The sequence below is a fragment of the Zonotrichia leucophrys genome, chromosome 11 (genome assembly GCF_028769735.1).
Source record: "Zonotrichia leucophrys gambelii isolate GWCS_2022_RI chromosome 11, RI_Zleu_2.0, whole genome shotgun sequence".
Classification (NCBI taxonomy): Eukaryota; Metazoa; Chordata; class Aves; order Passeriformes; family Passerellidae; genus Zonotrichia; species Zonotrichia leucophrys.
This window is the reverse complement of record NC_088181.1, coordinates 3,347,535-3,372,568: the sequence shown is the minus strand read 5'-3', so window position 1 is coordinate 3,372,568 and position 25,034 is coordinate 3,347,535. Positions and strand designations below refer to the sequence as shown.

Genomic DNA, 25,034 nt, shown 5'->3' with positions numbered 1-25,034 from the left:
GCAGCATTGTGGGCAGAAGGGAATTTTGCCTTCAACCAGACGAGCCACGTAAGGGTTTTCACTCCATTATTTACCTTGTAAATTAGACTCCCGAGGGGAGAGGGGCTTTCAGACGTTTGAAATGCTGTATGCAAAAAGCCTGAACATTTGTCTCCCTTTTTTGTTTCTCCCCTTTAATATTAACCAGCCATTTTCACTGCTGGTTCTCTGCCTCAGGACAGCACAGCAACACCGGCGAGAGACAAAAGCGAGGGAGCGGCAGCTGGGTGTGTCAGCTGGAAGGGTGAAGGCTGATAGAGAAAATCATTTACTGTCATTAGCACACGGGAAGTGTTGCTCTTCACAAAACAGGAGGGACGTGTCCTTGTCCTGGAGACGGGGAGGAATCCTCTCCCCACTTTCCCAAAGACACAGAGTTCTTGTGTGCTCTTCCTTCTATTTCATTTTCTCACTGATATAAAGTTGTCTCCATCACTCGCTCTGGATCCAGAGCCGAATTAGACTTTTGCAGGACTTGGTAGTTTGTTTCAGGAAAAAAAATATGGAGTAAATTAGCGATTAATTTGATGGATTCTTGCCTGGGGGTTTCAGTATTGTTATGACTCAATCCTCTCAAAATCATGAGATTGGCTTAGTCATTCCTATTTTTTTTTTTCCTAGATACAAACTCTGAACCCTTTCCCACCCTGGTTATTTGGGACAGAGGTGGGACAGCTTTGCTCTGGCACCATCTGGGCACACAGCCTTACCTGTCACCTACCAGAATGACAAATAAGGAGATTTGTGCGTGTGCCCTTTTACAGAAGAAAATTGGACATTAGGAGGAATTTTTTCACAGAAAGGGTGATTAAACATTGGAACAGGCTGTCCAGGGAGGTGGTGGAATCACCGTCCCTGGAGGTGTCCAAGGAATTCCTGGATGTGACACTGGGCTGTGTGACCAGGTAGGGATTGGCCACAAGTTGGACTCAATGGTCTTGGAAGGTTTTTCCAAGTTAATCAAGGAATCACAGAATTATTTGGGCTGGAAAGGATCTCTGGAGATCACCCAGCCCAACAACTTTGCCAAGGTAGGGACACCTGGAGCAGGAACGTGGCCAGGTGAGGCCAGAATGGCTCCCTCAGAAGAGACCCCATGCCCTCCTTGAGCAGCTATTCCAGAGCTCTGCCACCTTACACGGACAGAAATTCCTTCTCACATTGAGCTGAAACTTCTCGTGGTTTAGTTTATGGCCACTGCTGTTTGTTCTGTTGTTAAGCACCACAGAGAAAGGTCTGGCACTGGGCTGGCACGGGGTGCCCAGAGCAGCTGGGGCTGCCCCTGGATCCCTGGCAATGTCCCAGGCCAGGCCGGGCATGGAGCTAGCTGGAACAGTAGAAGGTGTCCCTGATCATGGAAGGGACTGGAAGGGGATGATCTTTAAGCTCCGTCCATGATTCTTTCAGCACCTACCCTGGCGATATTTTACATGCCAGATCCCCTCTCAGCCTCCTCCCCCCTAGGCTAAACCCTCTCCGCTCCCTCAGCCTCCCACAGGCGGGATGCCCGCCGGGCTGTTCCAGCGAAGCTCTCGGGGCTCCTCGCCCGCCTCGCCCCCCTCAGGGAGGCGGAGCCGCCTCCCGCCCTTTTCCCTGGGCGCCCTCAGCTCCCGCCCCGTGCGCGCGCAGCGGGCGGGCGGGGACGGCGCATGCGCGGTGCGGCGCGCGCCCGCCCGCCCGGCCCGGCTGGTGCGTGCGAGGGAGAAGATGGCGGCGGCGGGGGCGGCGGCGTGAGGGGCCGGGACCGCCGAGCTCCCGGGGGACGCGGGGCGCCATGGCCCTGCACGGCGCGCAGGTACCGGCCGGGACCGCGGGCACCACTGCGGCACCGCGCCCGGACCCCGCCGGGCTCCCGGCGGCGGGCGGGCCGCGGGATGGGGGGGGAGCGTGGTGGCCGGGAGTAGGCCCAGGGTGATTGTGCACGTTCATTGAATGTGCTGAGGGCGGTGGGGCGGCCTCGCTGCCCGCGGGGACGGCGGATCCGGCGCTCCCGGGGCGGAATTCCCATCCCGGAGGGGTCCGGAGCGCGGGGGGTCGGCCCCACGCCGGTGTCGGTGTCCCCACGCCGGGGCCCGGGGCGGGGGGAGCCGGTGCTGAGCCCCCGGCCGAGCGTGCCTCGGACAGAGCCCATCGCTCCGGCCGCTCTTCTGAATTTTTTTGGAAGGGGGGGAGAGGCAGAAACGATTCTATAACGAGAAGGGAATAAGGAGATTTGTAAACTAATCCTCCCCCCTCCCCCCCGCCCAAACACTCGCTAAAGCCCGGCGCATCGGGGTGCAAAGGGCTGAGTGTTGCAAGATCGCCGTGCCCGGGGATGCGTGTGCGGATTCCCTGGATCCCACTGGCTGAACCAGCCCCGGAGATTTGTGCACCGAGTGGAAAAAAAACTGCAGTCGTGGTGGTTTTGCGCTGGAAGTTTACAGCTCGGTTCCTGGGCTAATCCGGTGTGTGCTTAGAGCGAATGATTGAATGGGTTCGCTTCGCTGTTTCTTTCCCTGAAGGTTTTTCTCCCAAAGAGTTTGAAAGCAGGAGTGTCAGGAGAAGCGTGTGGAACTCTGGAGTGTTTTATTTGTAAGACTTAGAGCAACTTTGTTGTTTAGCGAATAATAAAGTTTAGAAAAGTGTGGTAGCGTTAAAAGTAATTTTGTTAAGGATCTGTGTCTTCTGTCATAGAAAGCACGTTTCATACAAAGTCATTTTGAACAGGATGATGCTTTACTATAAGTTCTATAGATTTTGTCTTTTTTCTTCTCAATGAACTTAAGTTACACATCAAATGAAGACGTGCACTAGTGGCACTGTTATTTCCATTTTTAAAGTTCATAATTGGTGAAAACTATGCCAACATTTCTTGTCCAGCTTGATTTATTTATGTCTGAGAGAAAAACGTGAGAGCTTTTGTTAATGTGGGTGTTCTTAAGGGAGCTGCGGTGTCTGGAGTTTGTTTCAAATTTACGACTCATTTTAAAATTTTGTGTCCCTCAAGTTTTATTTCAAAGTGAAGGAAACTCACTCACTGACCTTTTTCTTTATTGTCCCACTGAATGATTTTTGGATTTTTGCAGATACATCAGAAGGATTCAGTGTCCAGCTCAAGAGTTGTTTCACTCCCTGCTTTCTCCCCCCTCAGCCGTGCATGTGGTCAGTTTAACGAGTTTGGTGTTTAAAATGCGGCTTTTTTCATGATTTGGAGGAGTTAAGGATTTGTTTTGGTCTGTACATAATTATGTTGGTGTACTTTAAAACAAAAAAAATAAGTTATGCTGATGATTTAGTTTATGGTGAAGTGCTCCATTGCTGAAATTAAAACTGGGCTGTAAATTCATCTTTAGTAGCAATTTGAGCACAGACTATTTTAAACCCTCCCCCTGTGTAGGTAAAGGTGGATTTTAGTTCTTGCAAAGTTGCTGCTGAAGTTGTAATGTATTATTTATTAATACTAGATAGCTTGTACATAATGTGGAACATATATATTTTGGAAGCACATTTGTAAGATATTGTTTAGCTAATGCTTTGTTCATGTTACTAAACACAACCTGTTTCTGGGTTTTTTTTAAATGTAACCAGTTCATTGAGATGCTGTGTGGGATTTATGTGAGCACATCTTCCAGAGCAGTGCTGAGATGCTGAATTAAGGTAACAATGTTTTGGAGCCTGTGGGATGAAATCCTGAAGATAAGCTCAGGGATGCAGTTTTACATGTGTAAGGTGTTTCCTTTTTGTTTCAGGATGATAGTGTTGCAGATCAGTAGAAAAAATAAAGTTTTGATAAAAGTTGCCTGTTCTGAGTAGAAGATAAATAAGATTATTGAGTTATTATGTTCATGTCATGATGCAGAAGTAGACACAGAAGTGTGTTCTTCTTCCATATCTGTAATTTGAGTGTACCATCATTGAAGCATTTTTTGTCACACAGGGGAAAAAACATCTTGAGGAAAATGCTGCTGCTCCTCCAGCCAAAACGCAGAGTCAGATTTCTGCCATGGATGGATTCATGGAATAGTGGGCAGAAATATTTCATCAGTCAGTTTGCACATTGTGACAAATGACTCCTGAAACCCCATCATATCGAATATTCCCATTGATTTTGGGTGCCAGCTCAGCTCAGCCAGCACAGAGGTGTTTGGTAGCACAGTTCAGCTCTTGCTGCTGTTTGTACCTCTCTGCTCCATGTCACAATTTCATAATCATCTCATGAGAGCTTTCAGTGTTGTGTGGGTCTGCTGGGTGTGTGCTGACTGCATTCACAATCTGTCCTTTTTTTAAGGTGAGCCACAAGTGAACCTGCTCTATTGCTCCATGACACTAAAGATGTTAAGCTGATCTAGTTAAACCCACTTGTCATCAAGGGCATCTGAAAATCTCTTAAAAAAAAAAAAAGACAGCTTAAAAACTATTTCCCTGTTTGGAAAGACTAAAACTCTGTAGGAACTGTATAAACAGTTGTTTTAGCCACTTTTTCTATTGTTTTTCATAGAAAGAATTAATACAGAGGCATCATTTGTAAATCCTGTGAAAACAAGTTGAGCAGAAGAAAGGATACCATAGCAGAATGAATCATTTATGCTTGTTTTGTTCTTCCACCATTACTGTGGTGTCAGATGAACTCGGTGCCATTTTAAACGTACCACGTTGGCCCCAAACCCAGCTGAAGTGAAAACCAGCTGGGTTTGAGCTGAGAAAAAAAAGCTGAACAAGCTCCTAAGCTGCTCATCCTCACCCAGGTTGTGTCTGGCCTGGCAACCAGAAGAACTGGAACTCGAACATGGCATGCAACCTGACTCCTGCAACACTGCACTGCAAGCTGCCTCTTTTATGGCCTGCTCCCTGCCAGGCTGGAGCTTGATGTTTCCTTAAGCCAGGACTCTTTCTAGAAGACAAAAAAAAAAAAGAAAATAAAAGGCAGCAGCCTGCAGGCATTTGTGCTGTGCTGCCTTTGCAGTGTCTTGCCTGATGTTTGTGGTGATTAGGAAATCGATGTCTCGAAAATAATGTCCAAAAAATGGTTGTTATGCAGCTGGATGAGTTTCTTGTGCACATATGTGTAATGTTGGAGTGTCCTCATGGGCAGAAGGGAACGTTTGGGGATGGGGCAGTTGGATTCTGTCAGGTTTGTGGAGATGTGTGGGACACCCTGAGCACAAAATCAAGGGTGGCTGTGGGAGTGGGACTGGGGGCAGGTGTGTGAGTGAGTGCCCCATCTCGCTGCTGCTGCTCTGCTGTGTCTGTGCTTCAAGGGCTGAAGAAGCTGGATTTGTCTCTCCCCACTTCTTTTTCATTGCTCAGAAGGGTCTGGGCTCATCTTTTGCCCATGAATGAGCAGTTATTCCAGGCTTCTGTGATCTTGGGAATTCAGGCTGCAGCTGGAGCTGGGAGTTTGGGTAGCCAGAAGGGATCATTTGCCTTTCTAAAATGTGAATGGTGAATCCACACCGAGTGAAGTGGGTGAATGTGGGCTGGTTGACTTAAAAAAAGGAAGTCTGGGAAAACTGACATAGAACTTAAATTTGGAACTATATGGCAGCATGCAAATAGGCTGAAACCCACAGGTTTTGTGAATCACTGCTATTTATTCTGTGCATTCTAGACTATAGCACTGATCTGGAGCCTTCTCAGAATGGATCCAGCCATTTACCTATTAATAAATCCAGTTTCTGTAGGCAGTTGCTCAGACATACTGGTCTTTGCATTGATGGAGCTGTTAAAATCCTTGTGAAGGGAAGTGGGGTTTTGTTTGTAGGTAAACTGAGCAGTCTCATTTCACACAACATGCTGTGTCCTACAAAACTGCCAGATCTGTTAGAATAGAACTTGCTGGCCTTGGGCCATTGGATTATAGTCATTTGTCACTCTAATGCCATTTCAGCAATGTAGATGTTCATTTCCAAAGAATTAAACATGCTGGAGCTGCGGTTTTGCTTTTTGATGGAAGTGTTTTATGTGTGATCATTAAACACCCAACTGGGGATTAGGGAACAAAGGGTTGTGCTTTGTGGTGAAAAAGTGTGTGTGTGTACATGTGTGTGTTTGTATATTCAGACATTCCATAAGAGAATAGTCTGATATTTTAAAATTGGGGTTCTGAACCCTGTTTTTGTTTTATGAAATTGTGCCATAGGTATTTAAGACTGTGTTTTAAGTATTTCCAATAATGGGGCTGTGTTGGTTATTTTTAAAACACTTTGAAGGATTCTGTTTTGTTAGTGCTCATGTTAATATATTCATTAGTGCTTTAATAGAGTAAAACTTTGAAGTACATTAGTCTTTTCATTTTGTATTTGACTCTCTAATGCCTAATTTATTTCCAGATATTCCTGATATTTTAAATATGTGTAAGAACTTTTCCTCCTTGTTTGACAGCATACAATTTATTGATCTTCACTGTGTGCTACAAGCTCTGTTTTTCTTCACCTGTAGTTAGGCAGAGGAAGATTAAACCACAGTAACCCTAACAAAGTGTTTGTGCAAGGCTTCTTTGAATCATACACCTTGTGAAAAAACATCTGTTCTTCAAATCCAGAAAAGCTTGTTGAGATTCTGTGGTAGCCACCAATGTCAGTGCTGTAGGAAAGAAAAGTGCAGGAGCACTTGGGGGAATTTGCTGTTGGTAGCATTGTGTGTGAATTCAGATCATGGATGGCAGCTTTAAGAGAAGCACTCTGTGTTGTTTGCATTGGAATGATGGTAGGAAAAAAAGGGATATAGATGGGCTGCCATCGAGGGTAATGTTAACACAAACTGGAAAACCACTTAAGGGATCTGAAATTATTTTACTTTGTTAAAAAAGTAAATACCAAGTGAGGCTCAGCTTTGAGGTGAAAGAGAAAAACGCACGATCTGTAAAAGCTGTAAAGGAGAGGATGTCTCTGAAGGTTGTGTGAAAAGATGCAATTTAAAAAAAAACATGCAGGAAAGTAGGTTTTCTTCAAAGAGTTCTGTGTATGAAAGACTTGTTATTTTGTTTGAACTCCACTGAGCAGACCAGCAGAAATAGCTGAGTTATTCCCCCAGTGCACTGGGCATGTTTTTTCATACATTTCGAGCCTGCTGTAGTGATTTACAGAATCACTGTGAATTTCCTGCCTCATTTTTCCCCATGAATGTTGCAGGCTGGCGGTGGATTTGCCACTGTAACTCAAAATACAGAAGTGCTGTATCATTCATACAAAGAAGTGAAGGCTTCTGCTCTGAAAATGTTTTGTCTTGTTGGAGTGGGATGTCTTTGTAGATACTACAGCAACCTGTTAAAATAGGTAAAATACTGATAATCCCTTAAATTCTGGTGCAAGCTTTAGGCTGGATGGAGAGGGAAGTGGAAAAAGTTCAGGTAATTTGTTAATGGTAGAGGCAGGCAGATTAGTTGTATTAAAACAATGGGTTTGGACCATGTTACTTAGGGAGGGTATTCAGTTCAAAATGAGGCTGGCACATAGTGTGGGGTGGCCTTGTCATTTTAAATAGGAGTAGATGGGGTAAAAAGGAGAGGGAAGTCAAGCAGAAAGGAAAAGAGGCATTGTCAGCACAGGTAACAGCTGAATTGCAAAAAGAATCAAGTTCTCTTGAGCTCCAGTGTACTCAGTCTATCCTTTAAATCTTAGGGGTTCTAATAATAGCTAGCTGACCAAAGAAAGCAAGAAATAGCACTCTGGTGTCCTTACAGCATGGAAAACCTCACTTTCTGTTCTGCTGCTGCCTTTGGGATACAAAACCAAAACCACAACTGTTTGCAAATGTCTGTGGAGCGCTGTGTTTAATTGATACACAGTTGGAAAAAAGTCAGAGACAACTTATTGAGGCAATTTCCACTCGCTTAAGCAGTACTCACTTCTCAGTTAAGGCCTGTGACCATAGACCACTGCCCTTAACAAGTTTAGGCTTCCACATTTCATCACAAATAGTGAGAACTCCCTAACAGAACTTGAAACAACAAAAATGAAAAAAGAGTTTATGCAGTTAGTGTGCATTCAGAGCAGGCAAGAATGAGATACATAACATTGTCATCCTGGCATTGCAAGCCACAGAAAATGTAAGTGCAGCAGAGTCAGAAGTGTGAAAGAGGAGCAGGCAGCTTTCAGAGCAAAAGAAATAAAGCTTTGAATTTGTTCCTGTCAACAGGCTCGTGGTCTCAGTCTCTTGAACTTCACTGTAGTTCAGACAAAGTGCAGAATTGTGGTGTCCCTGGGTTGTGCTGAGTGCAGGGGGCAGATGCTGCCGTGGTGTTCCAGGTGTTGCCAGAGCTCTGAGTTTGCTCGGATGGAGAGGATGAGGGCAGTGGATGTGTGTTACACTTGGCACTAATGATTGTCACATTGAGGCTGATATGATTTCCTGATTTGATGTGATCACATCCCAGGAACAGAGATGTCCCAGGCTGTGACCAGTGCTGAGCCTGCAGTGCTGTGGGAGGGCAGCTGTGCCCATTTCCCCTTGGCTCTGTGCTGCTGGCCCTGGTGGGTGCCAGGGGCTCTGAGGGCTCCCTCCTGCCCAGCAGTGCTCCAGTGGGGCTGAGCTGTGCAGCCTCTGTGGCTTCATAATTGATCTGAATTCCTCATGGATTTTTATAGTTAGGAAAGAGATAAACTAAGAGCTGAGGTGGTTTTTAGCCGTTTGGTATGGAAACCAGTTTCAAGCATGTGTGCTCTAAATTTATTTATTTTGTGACAGCTTGAAATAAAAACCACTTAAAATTAGTGAACAACTGCTTATTGGCAGGTCTGAGTGTCCAGCACATGCAGTGTGTTTACTGAGCAGCCAGCAGTATCTGATAATAGAGACATCACTAATGTGAAACTTAAATCAGTTTATGTGTTCTAGTTCAGTTTGTTTTCTGCCTTATTTGCAAAACAGCCATTCTGAACAATTGTGTGAGTAATTCCTTGCTTTACTGAATGTCATTATGATTTGCAAGATCTCTTAATTAGATTTGGGACCAAAGGAGGCATTGAACAGCCCCATGAGAAACATGTTCTTCCAAAAACTGCCTGAACTGGTGTTGTTTGAAAGTGAAAAGTCTGACAGGTTCAGAGTGTGCAGAAGTGTGAGGGTTCTGGGTGTGATTTCATCATCCTTGCTCAGCCTTGTCTGCACCGTGGGCCTGATGACAAATGGGTGGCGCTTCTGTGGGGTCTCCAAAGCATGGCTGGATGAGGGACAGGAGAGCAGGAGGTGCTGGAGCTGTGCTGGAGCAGGGGCCCTGCACACAGAGCTGTCCCTGCCTGAGCAGAGCTGCCCGTGCTGCTGCTGCTGTGCCTGTTCCTGTTGGAGCTGCCTGGGGGAGCAGTGACTCAGCTGCTGCTGCTGAGGGTACCCAGCGAGCTGGGGGTGCTCTGCTCTGAGCATTGGCCCTTTATCACTTTGTCAGCATATTCTGCTTTAATCGCTTTTTTACATCCAGAAAGCAAAATATTTTCAGTATCTTCAAGACTAAATAGCAGGAGTGCTGTTTTGTGCATTCTGTTCATTCATATGTGCAAAATAATTCTGCATGCTGACAGAAGATGTTGTACAAGGAAAGACATAAAGTAGCAGCATTATCAGTGGTAGTCCTTTGAAATGAGCTATTTTGACCATTTAAGACTTGTTTTTTTCTTGCAGTATACCTACTGCCATACTTATGCCCAATTTTTAATGCTGTCACTTAAAAATATGAATTTTTAGTATACTTACTGTTTGGGGTTTGGTGGCAGCAGTGTATTAATCTGTGCATTTCTTCTCACAGCTATGTTACATCTACATAAAATTGTTTTGCAGATACTTAAGCTCTAAAACTGTCTGGGGAGGCGGTGGCATATGTGTGGTGTCCCAATTTTCATTTTAACTTGCAAACCCCTTGAAAATACAAAGTTGCTGTCACAGGCTTTGCCAGCTCCTTGCAGGTTTCCACGTGTTGGGCTGAGAATGTGCTGGGAATGAGAACATGGGGTGGTGTCCTCATGGGACATCCCACATCCATGTGTGTCACCTGCTGGGGTCCTGCAGGGGCTGAGTTCCTGCAGAAAACCCAGCAAGAATCTGCAGAACTGGTACTGAAACCTCAGCTGATAAAGAACATAAAATATTGGAGCCTTTATTCTGTGGTGGTAGTTGTGTTTCATTTCTGTGATCCCCACGAGTCATTTACCAACCATTGTGTTTTTCACGTATTCTCTGGTTTATTTTTGGCTGTTTCTCTATGAGATAACCCATTTTTGGCAGGTCACAACTCGCAGAGGGGAAAGTCTCATTCTTCTTGTTCCTGGCCACTTGTATATTCTGCTTGACACTGGTTCCTCAGTTCCTTAACACTCCTTCCACCAGTGGAAAAAATAAGGAAAAATGATCCAAATGATTTTTTATTTAATTTGACAGTAATCACCTCGTTGATCATTCAGAGAAGAGATGAGATTGTCAATTCAGCAAAATGTTCTGAGCATTCAGCTCTTCAAAAATTTAGGGCTGAGAAGTGAAGTTAGGCCATCAAAAGAGGCACATGAGTGCTGGGCAGGTGGGCTGAGCTGCTTTCCAAAAGTGCTAATCTGTGTTCCTTGTCAGCATGGAGTCCTGATAGCTAATTTTTGCCTCACCTAATCTTAGCCACCCTAAATCCTGCCCTGAGTAATTGCTTGTGAAAAGCATTGTGTGGGTGACTCGTTTGCTGAGGTGCTGTTACAGAGATTTGAGTTTTCCACAGTGTTTAGCTGCAGTAATTCAGAGGCTATGCATTATTTTCCCACTTTTCTTTATATTCCACTGTATTTTCCAGCTTGCTTGACAAATAGGAGCAGCAGGGTGGAATGGTTCTCTTGGATGGGTCTGCTTGGATCCTTTGAGGATTTGTCCTCTTGAAGATGAAAGTAGTAAAAATAAGCAAAGAAAACACCAAACATACACAAACTAGTGGGAATCTAGTGAAGATACAAGCAGTCTAAATTTTGCAGCTTTGCTTTTGATTGCTGTATTTTAAAAGCATTATTTTTAGTGTAATTTCCATATTTAAAATAAGAAAGTGCCATCCTGAATATTGGCTGCTGTTTGTGCAAGGTTGGCACCTTCACCTGCATGGAGCACAAGGGAGGCAGTGTGAGATACAAACTGCTGGAGCTGACTTGGAGATTGCTCACAGCAGCAGAAGGATTTCATGACTCCAAATCTTGGGTGATAGTTGAACTTTTAGAAGGGAGAATGGTTTGGGGGGCACAAAACCCATTCTCAATTTCTTTTTTTCTCCTTTGCTTTCTTTACCCATAACTTCAGATCCTCTCTCATCTCTTCATTGAACTCTTGTTCCTCATCTTGGGCTTCTTCAAGCCAATTGTAATATTTTTGAACTACTTACAACGTGCCCATATTTAATCTATTTCATTTCTTAAAAGTCACATTCTTGCACGTTTTACTCCTACAGCTCTACTTCTGATTTTTTCTTTTTACTAACCTCCTCCAAGTCTATATCTGTTGGTTTTATTTCTTTAAACCACGGATTTGAAGGATAAAAGCAGCCTGTGAGGTAAATTCAGACACAGCAAGAAGAGAAGAAAGGCTTTGCAGTGGCAGGGCAGTGCCAGGCTGCAGTGTGTGAGCTGGAAGCCATTCCAGGAGAGCCAGGCTGTGCTGCTGCCTCCTGGAGCTGCAGGCTCTGGGCATGGCAGGGAAGATGCTTGTGCTGCTTTTCCACCTTGAGGAACCCAGGGAGGCTTGTGGAAAACAATCCTTCAGGATCTTAGCTGCTAAATAAAGATTTTGTAAACCACAGAAAAGGTGGATTTGTGGAACGTGCCTGGAACTTGGGGGGACACTGTGAGGTGTTCCAAGGCAATTTGCTATTTAATCTCCAGATGCAGAACTGATTTTACCATTGTGTTCTTAGAATTTCATCCCACTGAAGGTTGCAGCTCTAATGATTTTAGCTTGGCAGAGAAAAGAAAAATAAAAAAGGGCCGGCACGAAGGGTTTTCTGCTGGGAAGTATTAGATAAAATTACTGAGGGATTGTTTTGCCTGCTCCACCTGTAATAGAGTAGTTAAACTGGCTGTGTTCTTGAGGAACTTCATGTTCCAGCTTCTCTCTCCTCAGAGCTTATCATGCAGTGGTAAATCAGAATAATGCAAGTCTTAATTATTTTTGTTCTTCATTATAGGGAGGGTTTCCAGTTTGCACATAGACTCAATAGCTAGTCCAGTGCAAGAGGAGCCTGCAGAGCTTGAATAAATCAATGTGTTTGCTGAGTTATGAGCAGCCAGCCTGGAGCTGCTGTTTCCAAACTTTTAGAGCCTCACAGAGCCTTGGCCAGAGGGGTTTTAGCAACCACTGTGCTTGAATGCAGAACTGAGGAAGGACCAGTCTCCCCGTTTGGGAAGGATTTCTGTTTCATTTGATATTTGTGAGGACTGCCAGCTGGGAGATTATGATAGGAAAGTATTTTTGTTTGGCTTGTATTTAGTTTTAACATAGCAAGAAAACAGATAGGAAAATGTTACTATTTCTCATTATCACAGGCAGATGTTCTGTGGGTTTGTAGTGGTGGTGGAAAGGTGTCAGAAATTCCTTCTTTTGCTCCCCACAGAGCCCAGAGTTGATGCAATCACCTCTCACCATTCAGTTCCCTCCCTCTCCCTGTTGCCTGGAATGCACTTTGCAGGTATTGCTGCTGTAGTCCCCAAATGCCTGCACTTCACTGTGTTCCTGCCCTGGCTGCCAGGGAAGGTGCAGGGAAGGAGTTTTCTCATCAAGAACACTCAATGCTGTACCACAGAATGCAAATTAAAAGTAGTTTATAAAATGTGGGTACAGTTCTCCTGTCAGGGGCCGTTGCTTTATGATCCTGTACAAGTGCTGCAGTTGCACTGCCCTCCTTATGCCGTGATTATTTACAAAATAAGATCCTGCCTGTTCTGGTGGGCTTTGTCTTTGCTGTTTTGTGGAATAGAAAATATCAGCTGGGGTAAATCTGAAATGAGAAGCAGCAGAGTTTTCTGCTGGTGCAGTGCTGACATGGGAGGATAAGGAGTCTGTGGAGCAGCTCCCTCAGAAATGCAGGGGTGTCTGTGTGACACGGGTTGGTTTTTATTCTTGCACTCCCTTTTTCTCCCCCTGCTCACTGCACTGACCATTTTATACAAAACTTCCTTGGGCTGGATGCACTTTGTGGCAGCTGCTGTTTGAAATAGAGGAGTGCCAACAGGCACCTCATTATTTGAAATAGAATGAGGAGCATACATAAACAGAACTTGTTTGGGTGTAAGAGATTGGCTTGTCTTTTGGCAGGATTCTCTATGGTTGTTGTTCAGTTTGTTGCTTTGATTTGAAGTACGTTATATAATTGATAAAAAAAAAGTACAACCTGCTTTGCTTTTGTATTTGAGTTACAATATTCAGGATAAACTGCTGAGATCCACAATGTGCTCCCTTAATTACATCAGGCTGGAAGGGGTAATTTGGTCATGAAACCTGTCCTGCCAGTAATGTGACAGTCACAACTGTGCTTCCCTGCTGGCCAGAGATCTGCCTTTCCTCTCACCAGAAAATGACTTTTTGAGGATGAGAATTCTTTTTTTTTTAATGAAGGAATGAAACCTGTCAGATTAATTTATGTGAAACATGTAGAAAATACATAACTTTCTTCAGCTGTAAGAATTCTATAATAACACCCAAAAACCTCCTGAATTGGGAAGGAAAAAAAGGAAAGGTTTGATCATGCACTATATTTTTGAGCCTTTGATAGCTTAAATGGTGGGCAGGAGGAGTTGCACTGACTCATGGGCTTAGGTGACCTACATTTACCTAGCTCTGATCTTTCTCCAGGCACTGTGGAGATGTGTTCATGTTCCAGTTTGGAGCTGCAGGCTGATGATAAAGGACTGGCAGCTTCTCTGAGAGTTTCCTTGTGATTTGTTACATTTTCAGCTGTTAAAAGTTTTAATATGCAACTGCTCCACCTTCCAGTGTGGCTTCATTTGCATATGTTTGTGTTTATAAAAGTAAACTTTATTTTTTGGTACAGAGATATATTGACATATGCTTTGCCTGAAATACTATTTGGGCTGTGGTACAGCTGTAAATTCATGGCCAGTGGTTTTCATAGCTCCTGGTTATGGGATGCTGGGTGCAAATTCAAAATCTATAAAAAGCCCAAACAGCAAACCTGCTTTTCAGTTTCACAATTTTGTCTGTGCTTTTTAAAGCATTTCAGTAAAAAAGTTTCTTGAGATTTGTTAGTTTGTAAAACCTTGTGTCCAGTTAAGTAATCATCTGAATTTCAGCTCAGAGGAAAGCACAACCTGTGGGAAAGCTGCTTTTTCCTACATTTTCCATAAAATTGAGAAATTGGGAGAGAAGTGAAGGGTGAGGAAGCAGTGCCTTGTTTGCTGCAGGATGAGTAATGGGAGAGTGTTTTCTCTGCTAATAAACCCCAGTGCAGTCATATCCATGTGCCTTTTTTTCCTTGCCAGAAAACACACTTCTGCCTGAATGCTTCCTTTTCCTGCTCTGCTGCAGCCTAGCCCAGAGCTGGAAGAGTAATTCCACTTTGCAGGAGTAACTTGGTGGCCAAGATTATCTATATAATATGTATAATATATATCTAAGTGTAGCTTAGGGTATACATCAGCTATTTCATCATTTCACTTCAAATGTGAACTAGTTTGACTTGTTTGGCCTTCTGCTGAGACATTCAGTGGTGGCAAGGAATAATCCAGCTGTAAAAGCTGGATTTTTAACTCACTTGAAGTGGGAGTATTTGCAGCTGAAACTAATTTGACTGAAGATCTGAAGCCGTTGGCTGGTAGATGAAAGCCACGTTAATGCTTTCTGAAAGCCACAGTTGACACTTCATTTTCCTGTAGCTTTTTGCAGCCCAGGTGTTTGCAGGATGATTGTCGGTTTTCGGCTGTTTGGATGGCCTGGAAAGGCCCGGGGTGGCCTTGGGGCAGCCCGCGTATCAAAGGACGAGACGAGGCTTCAGTTCTTCTTTCGGTTTTTATGTTTATTAATTGTTTATCTAAAAGATTTTCTTTCAGCCCGACAGAGCTCTGCTCAGCAGTCAGCCATGAGCACACTGTCTGCCCTCCGGGGCAGCCACCTATCTTTATACCCATGGTTACGTGTACAATATTTATCATTTTTCCCCAATACCATTTATTCTTATTGCCCGGTGCACTTTTAGTAATAACCAATCCAAAAGTGCCACCATCACCATAGAAGATGGAGAAGAAGAAGAAGAAGAAGGGCAGGACACGCCCCAATTCCTCCATCTTACTTCTCTAAACCCCCCTGTACATAAATCCTAAACCCTGTGTCTCACCTCTAATTAACCAATCCCTTCACCATTCACCCCGGTGAAACCCTCCTATCCTCATACAGGTGTCGTCTCCTGTGTAGGATCAAAGTCCAGCCACCAGACACTTCTGGAACATTCCAGGACTCCCGAGCCCCCCAAGGGTGCTCTCGGTGGCTCGGCACCTCAGTCCTGAGGTGCTGAGATCCCACAGATGATGCTGCAGCAGCAGTGCTATTTGTACCCATTTTTCTAGGACAGGCAGCTGTGGAGCACAGACTCAGCCTCCTTTTATCCCTGCAGGGCAGCCCCCGTGCTGCTGGGCAGGAGCAGCAGGGCAGGTTTGGTGCCAGGCACTGGGAATATTTGCATTTTCCTTTTTCAAGTGCTTAGGGGACCACAGCACAAACCAGTCAGCATGGGCACAGCTTGCAGCTCAGGTATTTTAACCCTTTGGGGTCTTTCCCCCCCTTTTTGGAATTAGTTTTGCTTTTATCTGCATAGTTAAATGTTGTCTATGATCAGAGTTATTACACAAATATATAAATACTTTTACTTTCATTCCTTAGTGGTAGAAAACAAATCTTCCTGGATAGATTAATTCATTTGATGTAATTTATGTTAAAATCTAGCTGCAGCTAATATCTTGAAGATGTGAAGGGGATGGTATTGATGAAATGATTTGTTCCAAGTGCTGCAGAATCTCCTGGAGTGCAGCTGGATGTTCCACTGCTGTAATCACATTGGGGAGATTAAGGTAGAAACTGATTCCAGTTTTGTTGTGGCTGGAAACACCAGGGGCTGACAATCAGCAGGATGTGGGATTTGCTCTAAGGAAGGTGTTTAACATGAGTATTTTTCTGAAGAGAATTCATGTTGGGAGGCAGGGATTCAATGCAGGGAACTTGATTCCTTGCAGCATGTCAGACTGAACATGGAAATTGCTGCCAGAGGCTCAGGAGTGAGCTGGAAACTCCAGCTTTGATAGTGCCATCCACTCAATGTTCCTGACTTGTATTATAGAAAAAATACATTTCAAAAATGCTGCATTTATAAGGATATTCTCATCTGCAGAGTATTTTTATAATATTCTAATCTTAAAATTTTAACTTGGAGAAGAGAGTCAAGATGCTGCTCTTTTTTTATTCTCTTTTCAGTCACACTGGAAGCATTTCAGAACTACAGTTGTAACTGATTCTTTGGTTATTTTTAAGAATTCAGTTGTGTGGGTTTTTAATAGTCCCAAGAGTATGACAATATTTTGCATTCAATGCCCAAACTTTATTGCAAAATCTTGATAGATGCAAATAAGGCAAATAAATGAAATATGAAGTACTAGAACACCCATTCACCAGCAGCTTCATGAGAAAAGATGCCATTTTAGAATTGCATAAAGTATGTTTAATTTTGCAGTTTTTTCTTTAATTAATGTGCTGGTTGTTGTTAGTGCCAGTATCTGAAGGGAAAGATTTTAGTTATGTCTAAAACAACCTAATTTTCAGGTTTATTCAAGTATTGTTAGTTTTATTTTCATCCTTGCTCTCATACATGTGACATCTGCAAGAAGACATTCACATTTGAAAACTCCCAGAAATCCAGAACTTGTGTGATTGGTTATGGAACCTCAGTATGGAAGATACTGGATGGAAAATACATAAATACTTGGTTGTGCAGTGTAAGCAAAGCATTTTATTAAGTTGGTGCATGTTTGCTCACATGAGTTAAATCATGGGAGTTTAGTGTGGTTTTTAACACTGTGAATGGTCAGGTTGGGTTATTGCTGAGAATTGCAGAATGGAATGGATCCATCAGAGTGTTTGGGTTTGGAAGTGTTCATCCATCCCAGAGGAGGAGTGTGGTGGCCTTGGTGAGGAATTGGAGAGGCAGCAGAGGCGGAGCTGTCCCGTGTCCATCCCCTCTGCAGGGATTCCCAGAGCCAGCCCTGCCTCCCCCCACACGAGCCTGCATTCCCAGCTCTTTTTATACAGTTGCCACTGCAAGGTCACTGGGGTGCGTTTGCTGCTGCTCTGATCTGCCCCAGCCTGTGACAGCAATGAACCTCCCTGGGCTGGGGGGTCCTCGGGGACCTCGGGCACCCTCCGGGCAGGGTCAGTGAAATTCCTGCTCCAAACCCACCAGAGACTCCTTCCCAGCAGCCAGGACAGACAGACAGCTCTGAGGGAGGGCAGATGGGACCGAATTAAGCCTCTTAGGGATTAGGTGTCTGTAAAAGTAAGTCTGGGGATTGTTACAGTTGGAAATTTTCAGAACTTTCTCCCAGTGTTCTCTTTAGATTTTCATCCACATTCAGTCTTGGTGTGAGACTGGATCTCTGAGCTTTGTCCATGTGAGTGAGCACTGACACCTTGACTGCTGTGTAACGTGATTTGCCAGCAGCTGCAGTTTTGTCTGAGGTTATAAATCAGAAACAGTTTTTGAAGAAATACATACAGACACATACACACGCGCACGTACGCACATACACACACATGCACATACACACACATGCACACGCACACATGCACACCTACACATGCACACCTACACACATACACACACATACACACACATACATACACACACACATACACACACATACACACACATACACACACATACACACACATACACACACAGCACGATACACACACACACATACACACACGCACACATACGCACACACACATACGCACACGCACACATGCACACAGCACACATGCAACACGCACACATGCACATGCACACATACAACATACACGCACACACATACACGCACACACATACACGCACACACATACACACACATACATATACATACACACACATACATATACATACACAGCATATACACACACACAACATACACCACACAACATCACACGCACACACACCATACACACACGCCACATACACCATACACACGCACACACACAGCATGCACACGCACACACACAGCACATACACACACACACACACATGCACATACACACACATACACACGCACATACACACACACGTACACGCACACAGACATCACACGTACACACACACGCACACACACATACCACCCACACACACACAACCACATACAACACACACACACACACATACACACACAATACACACACATACACACACACATACGACATAGCACACATACACACACACACGCACACACACCACGCACATACACACACACACATGCACATACACACACATATACACACACACAGACATGCACACATACACACAATACACACACACATAGACATGCACACATACACACACATACACACGCACGCACACACACACGCACACATACACACACACGCACACACACACACACACGCACACACACATACACGCACACACACACATACACGCACACACACACATACACACACACACACACACACACGCACACACACACATACACACGCACACACACACACACACACACACACACACACATACACACATACACACACGCACACACACATACATATACATACACGTACACGCACACACACATACATATACATATACACACACACACACATACACACGCACACATACACGCACACACACACACACTCACACATACACACACACATACACACGCACACATACACGCACGCACACATACATACACACACAGACACACACACATACACACACACATACACACGCACGTACGCACACGTGTACACACACGCACATACACATACACACACACGCACACACACATTTTGTCTGTAGATTTGTGCAGAGCTATTAATGAAACCTCAGGATTTCCCAGGCAATATTTATGAATATTTTGGGGCTGTGTGTTGCCAGATGTGTGTCAGCGATGGGGATTTGTTGCTGCTGGGCCGGGTGAGCTCTGTGCTGACGCAGTGCCCGTCCTGCCCTCAGGGCCGTGCAGGTGAGGCTGTGGCTGCCTTGGCCCAGCAGCGATGGAGCAGCACAAGCAGCTTCTCCCCAGCACTGCACAATCTCTCACTGCTCCAGGGCTGGCCCTGGGCTGCCTGTGTCTGACTGCCACTGTTCTCAGCCTGCCTGTTATCCCTGCTGGGACCTTGAGGTGCTGGGACACGCAGGACCAGAGACTGGCACAGTGTGGGGCATTAAAGGCATCAGTCTGATGCAGTTGTAATGGGTGTGTGTTTCTTACACACTTGAAAATACTAAAATTGGAATTGAAATCATCAGAAATGAGTTTGGCCAAGCTTTTAACACGTGCTGATGTATCTGTGGCATGTGTTAAAATGTTATTTATAAAGTGGGGGAGAAATTAATGCTGACTGTGAGTAGCTCGTGTAAGTAATTTAATTAAATGTTTAATGTGCCAAGCATTAGATTTTATTTGTCAGATTGGAAAGAAGGCAACTTTGAGAATTTTGAGGTTAGTTGGAGTAATTTTGAGGGTGCAAACAAGGTAGGACTCCAAAACTCATGCTGATAATAAGGATATTCTTGTAAGAGTGTGGTACTTTTTATAAGATCTTAGTCTGCTCTTGCTGGAAATTTCTTATTACTTGGGCATTTAAGATGCTGTAAAACCTTCAAAATTTGAATTAATGATACAGGGTAAGTACTGCAGCAATGCTGATGCTGTTTTAGAACTAAACAAGTATTTTCTTACACATGTGTCTTACAGAGTGCCAGGCACACGGATTCCTTGGGATGGATGGATGCACAGCAGGCAGGGAGTTACAGCATCTTTCAAATTGCTTAAAATACATTTTTTCCCTCTGAATCCTGTCTTTTTCTGGTAGGGGTTGTTATACTTGCCAAGGGATGTGGTATCACAGTTCTCTTTCACTGAGTGCACAGTGATGTCTCGAAAAGGGTGGAAGATTCTGTCCAGCTTGCAGAAGTTATTTCTGGGGAGATGAGGATGGCTGCAGGCACAGGAGGTGGCTTAAACTGGGCAGGTTTGATGTCATCACTCTTTAGTTTAAGCACTGATATCATCATCAGGGCCTTAAGTTTATTTTGAAACATCATTTCTCTCAGTTATCATACAGGGATCTTTCAGCTGGGGACTTAATGCTGGTGTAAATATGCATTGGTAAATAAAAACAAATTAGATCAAATTCTGTTTATTTCAAGGCCAAATGGGATGGGGATTTTGAGCTTTAGTCTGACTAGGATGAGATGTTGGCAAATATTTAAAGTCCTGTTTTAAATTCCACAGGACGAGTTGCATAGACACAAATTTCTCTATATCAATACACCATTAAAACAATTAATTAATACAGTATTAATGATCACTTTGTTCCATTTTTGTCTTGTTTCCTCATTAAAAAAGAAGCTCAGAAAGAAGTACCAGGCCTGTGATACTTTGCTTAAAAATGCTGGTTAATGAAATGACTGTATCATATTATTAGATGGAGAAATTAGGGTTGGATTTATATCACTTTTAATAGACTACCCTTGAGATGATTGTTTTGTTCTGTGGCATGACAGCATCAAAAATACCTCCTAAAACATCAATTTAGTGATGAGTCAGCAAGTGATTTTCTTCAGTTTGTTTTTGGACTGTGATAAATTCTAGTTCATATGTTCTGAATAAAAATGCCTTGGTTGTACAGAAAGTATAAACCAAGCCTGAGTCTGTGCCAGGAGCTGTGAATTGGGTACAATTTAGGGATTTGTTGGATTTGGGTGTTGGATTCTCCCTTGGTGGGCAGCACTTGGCTGAGGGAAGAGATTTTGAAGCATGAAATGTTTAACTGTGTTTCACCCTTTGAATCACAGATGTTCCCGTTTGTTTTGACTGTTTGAGTTGTTTGTAGTCTAAACCAGATCACATTTCTGGTTTTTTTAAACACCTGAAGGCCACTGAAATGGGCACACGTGAAAGTGGTGTGTGTATAAATCAGTTTTTGTGTAAGAAAAGGATGGTTTGGAATTGCTGAGGAATTTGGCTTTCAGTGAAGCAGTGAGATTTCTGGATGTGGATGGCTGTGAGTCATGTAAACACAAACTCCATTGGAATAAACCACCTCAGGTCTGGAAATAAAACCCCTGGGATTGGGCTGTTGTGTGTGGCAGCAGCCTGCGCTTCACAAGAGATATTTCCCAGATTTTGGGAATTCTTTTCACTCTGGTTTGTTGTGTCTCAATAGAACCAAGCTAAAGATTTACCACGAGCAAGAATCAAAATGCTGAAAAAGCTTTGCTGGTGGGAGGGTGGAGGAGAGCAGGGAGATAAATGGGAGTGGGGGCTGTGCTGTGCTGGCCAGGCTGACCTGCATGCCAAGAGTGCTTTTCATCCTCTTTCTCTGTTTTCTCACTTTATTCAGCTCCTTGTTTAACTTCTTTCTGTCCTGAATGTTTGGGTGTTATTCAGTTACAGCTGGAGTGGAAGTTTATAGAAACTTCCAGGTGCTGTGAGTTGCCAACAGCTCAGGCCTTTTTATTGGCAATCTTTTGTTTTCTGTAAATTAAAGTTCTCATTTAGCGTAATTTTCTTTGTGACCTCGTTAGGTACTTTTTCCAGAGAGTGTCTAGATGCAGAGTATCTGAAAAGCTGCAGGAAGATAGTGTTGGGGAAAGATGTTTTATTTTAGGTTTGTTATGGGGAGTTTCAGGCACAGGAATAACAGAATTGATGATTTTTGTGTGTTTTCCTAAACCTGAGCAGTTTCAGTTCTTTGTGCCCTCAGGTACACTCAGTCATGTGTGACTCCTCATTTAGCACAGCTCTGGAGAGATAATTCTGGGTGTTTTCTCATTTGCTGAGGGTGGGTTTAGAAGGCAAACCATGAACTGATGCAGCTGCACCCAAACGTGGTTTTAAACTGGTCACAGGATGAGGAGCAGTTTGTGATCACCTCCAGTGGGAATCTGAAGGAAAATGCTTTGTTTACACTTTCAGAGCCTAAAGTTCCTTGCTAAAGATGTAGGAAGGAACCAAGATGAGAGTTGGGATGCAAGGTAGAGTTTCTGACTCCCAGCACATGGGTCTGTTTGAATTCTAGTATCCTAATGGATTTTAATATGATTTTATTGATTGTATTGAATATAAATAGTTCTTTAACAAAAATCCTTCTCTTTTATTTTTAGTATATTTTTGGGGAGTTCAGCCCTGATGAATTTAATCAGTTCTTTGTGACTCCACGATGCTCTGTTGAGGTAAGATCTACTTTAAACTTGTTTTAGAAATAACATTTTGAAGCTCCATCTCTTTGTGTGAATTTGAAATACAAGAATACAAATATTTGTCATGCACTTGGCTTGCTAATTTACAGACTGAAAATTTTATTCAGTAGTCTTCTTTCCATGTCTGTGGATATTAAATCAATTTTTAGACATAAATTAATGATTCCACTTTCTGCTTGTCATCTCTCAGAGCTGGACTAGCTGACAGTAGTGGTGGGATGTTGATGATGAATTTTCCAGCCCTGGACCTCAGTTTTGATGGGTTTTTAAGGGGATGCTGAGAACTTTCCCAGCAGAGCTCTTGGCTGTAAGGTGGCTTCTAGGCCTTGGCAGCCTTTTGAAGCACAAGGATTGTTCACATTTCTGGCCAGGTGGAACAATCAGAGCTGTGCACAGAGAAGGCTGTGTGTGAGGTCTGGGAAGTGCATTAATAATGAACTAATTAGTGACAGAGAGAGGCCCAGAGTGGGAACAGTTGTCTTTGTGTGTTGGAGTTCATTACAACTCCCAGAGCATTGCAGCCTCTTGTTCTCTGCAGTTCTTGGTACACAACCATGAATTTTCCTTTCTAGGCAGGAGTTTATCCCATTGTCCTCATCTCCAGACTTGAAAAATAATTTTCCTCTGGGTCCATTTCCATGTGTTTCCTCCAGACATTTGCATTCAGACATTTCAGTCATGCTTCCATCCTGCCCTCTCAACATAAAGGAAACAAACACTCGAGCTGTGGATGGGGAAATCCTTTTGTCACAGTTTACAAACCATTGTTAATGTGACTTACTTTCCTGTAGCTTAATTTTCCAAGGCTAATTAGTGTAATAAACTGCTGAACAATGGAAGGGCACGGAGGGGATGGGGTGGGGTGAGGAGTGAGGGAAATTCAGAAAGGAAAAAGCATTTATAAAAGTTATAAATAAAAGTTATTTCTGGGGGAGAGCTGTGTAGCAGAAAAGATCTTTGGGTAATTCCTGTTAGCTGTGATGACCCTGCTGCTCTCCCACCATAACTGCAGTCACAGCAGTGGCACATTTCCATCCTGTGCAGTGTCACCTGAAGTGCCCCCATCAGCTTTTTCAACACTTAGAGGATGATGAAAATGTCATATCTTGATTTATGCAAAGCTGTTTTCAAAGCATGAACCTGCAGCACCAGCACCAGTGTGGCTTCATTTTCTCAGTGTACCACTTACTGGTTAGCTTCAATATAAAGAGCTGTTGAACAATGTTCCTTAAGTTTGTCCTTGATCTGGTTCACTTCAATGTTTTAATTACCTGGATGATGAAATAAAAATGATGCTTATTAGTTTTACACTAATTGGTGTAAAAAATTGGTCTGCAAAAGGCAGGGTGAGACTCAGGAAGGACGAGGCAGAGCTGATGATGCTGCAGTGATGTTTGGCACCCATCCTGCTGGGGACAGTCCCACATTGCTGCTGTCCCTCTGAGGTCCCTTAACCTCACACCCAAGGGGACTGGCAAGGGAGTAGTTAAAGCTAAAGGGAAATACAGGTTGGATATTGGGTGTCCGAGTTTCGGCTGTTTGGATGGCCTGGAAAGGCCCGGAGTGGCCTTGGGGCAGCCCGCGTATCAAAGGAACAGAAGAGGCTTCAGTTCTTCTTTCGATCTCTATGTTTATTAATTGTTTATCTAAAAGATTTTCTCTCGGCCCGACAGAGCTCTGCTCAGCAGCCAGCCATGAGCACACTCCCCTCCCTCCGGGGCAGTCACCTATCTTTATACCCATTGTTACGTGTACAATATTTATCATTTTTCCCCAATACCTTTCACCCTTATTGCCCAGTGCACTTTTAGTAATGACCAATCCCAAAGTGCCACCATCACCACAGAAGATGGAGGAGAAGAAGAAGAAGAAGAAGGACAGGACACGCCCCAATTCCTCCATCTTACTTCTCTAAACCCCCCTGTACAGAAATCCTAAACCCTGTGTCTCACCCTCTAATTAACCAATCCCTTCACCATTCACCCCGGTGAAACCCTCCTGTCCTCATACAGGTGTCGTCTCCTGTGTGGGATCAAAGTCCAGCCACCAGACACTTCTGGCAACATTCCAGGACTCCCGAGCCCCCCAAGGGTGGTCTCAGTGACACCTCAGTCCTGAGGTGCTGAGATCCCACAATTAGGGAAAAGTTTTTTAATGAAAAAGTGATAAAGTTCTGGAATGTTCTGCCTGTGGAGGTGGTGGAGTCCCCATCCCTGGGTGTGTTTAACAAAGCCTGGATGTGGCACTGGGTGCCAGGGTTTAGCTGAGGTGTTGGGGCTGGGTTGGACTCAATGATCTTGAAGTTCTCTTCCAACCTGGTCATTCTGTTGTCTAAAATGTCCCTTTTACATGTGACATTTTTGGCACATGTTCTGTCTCCTACCTGTTGGCTGGGATGGTTCACAGTTGTGTGGAGCAAGTCAGCTTTGCAAGGGTGCTGTTGATTATTCTGATATTTTGGGCATCAAGAGGCTGACTACTTTTAGAAAATCTTATTCTCTGAAGGTCTTTGCTTTGGATAAAAACAAAAATTGTAAGGTGTATCCTAAACTGTTTGTTACAGACATTTAGAGTAATT

The 25,034-nt window shown here is 43.9% G+C and overlaps 1 protein-coding gene across 1 annotated transcript in view; it reads left to right on the top strand.

Annotated features, from left to right (window-relative positions):
• Positions 1-1,707: 1,707 nt before the first annotated feature.
• The window catches only part of USP10 (ubiquitin specific peptidase 10), a 58,584-nt gene continuing 35,257 nt past the window's right edge, over positions 1,708-25,034 (top strand). Inside the window, exons 1-2 of the mRNA XM_064723208.1 lie at positions 1,708-1,834; positions 22,361-22,429. Coding sequence (XP_064579278.1) covers positions 1,814-1,834; positions 22,361-22,429 — 90 coding nt within the window. The 5' untranslated portion in view covers positions 1,708-1,813. The remainder of the gene's footprint in view (positions 1,835-22,360; positions 22,430-25,034) is intronic.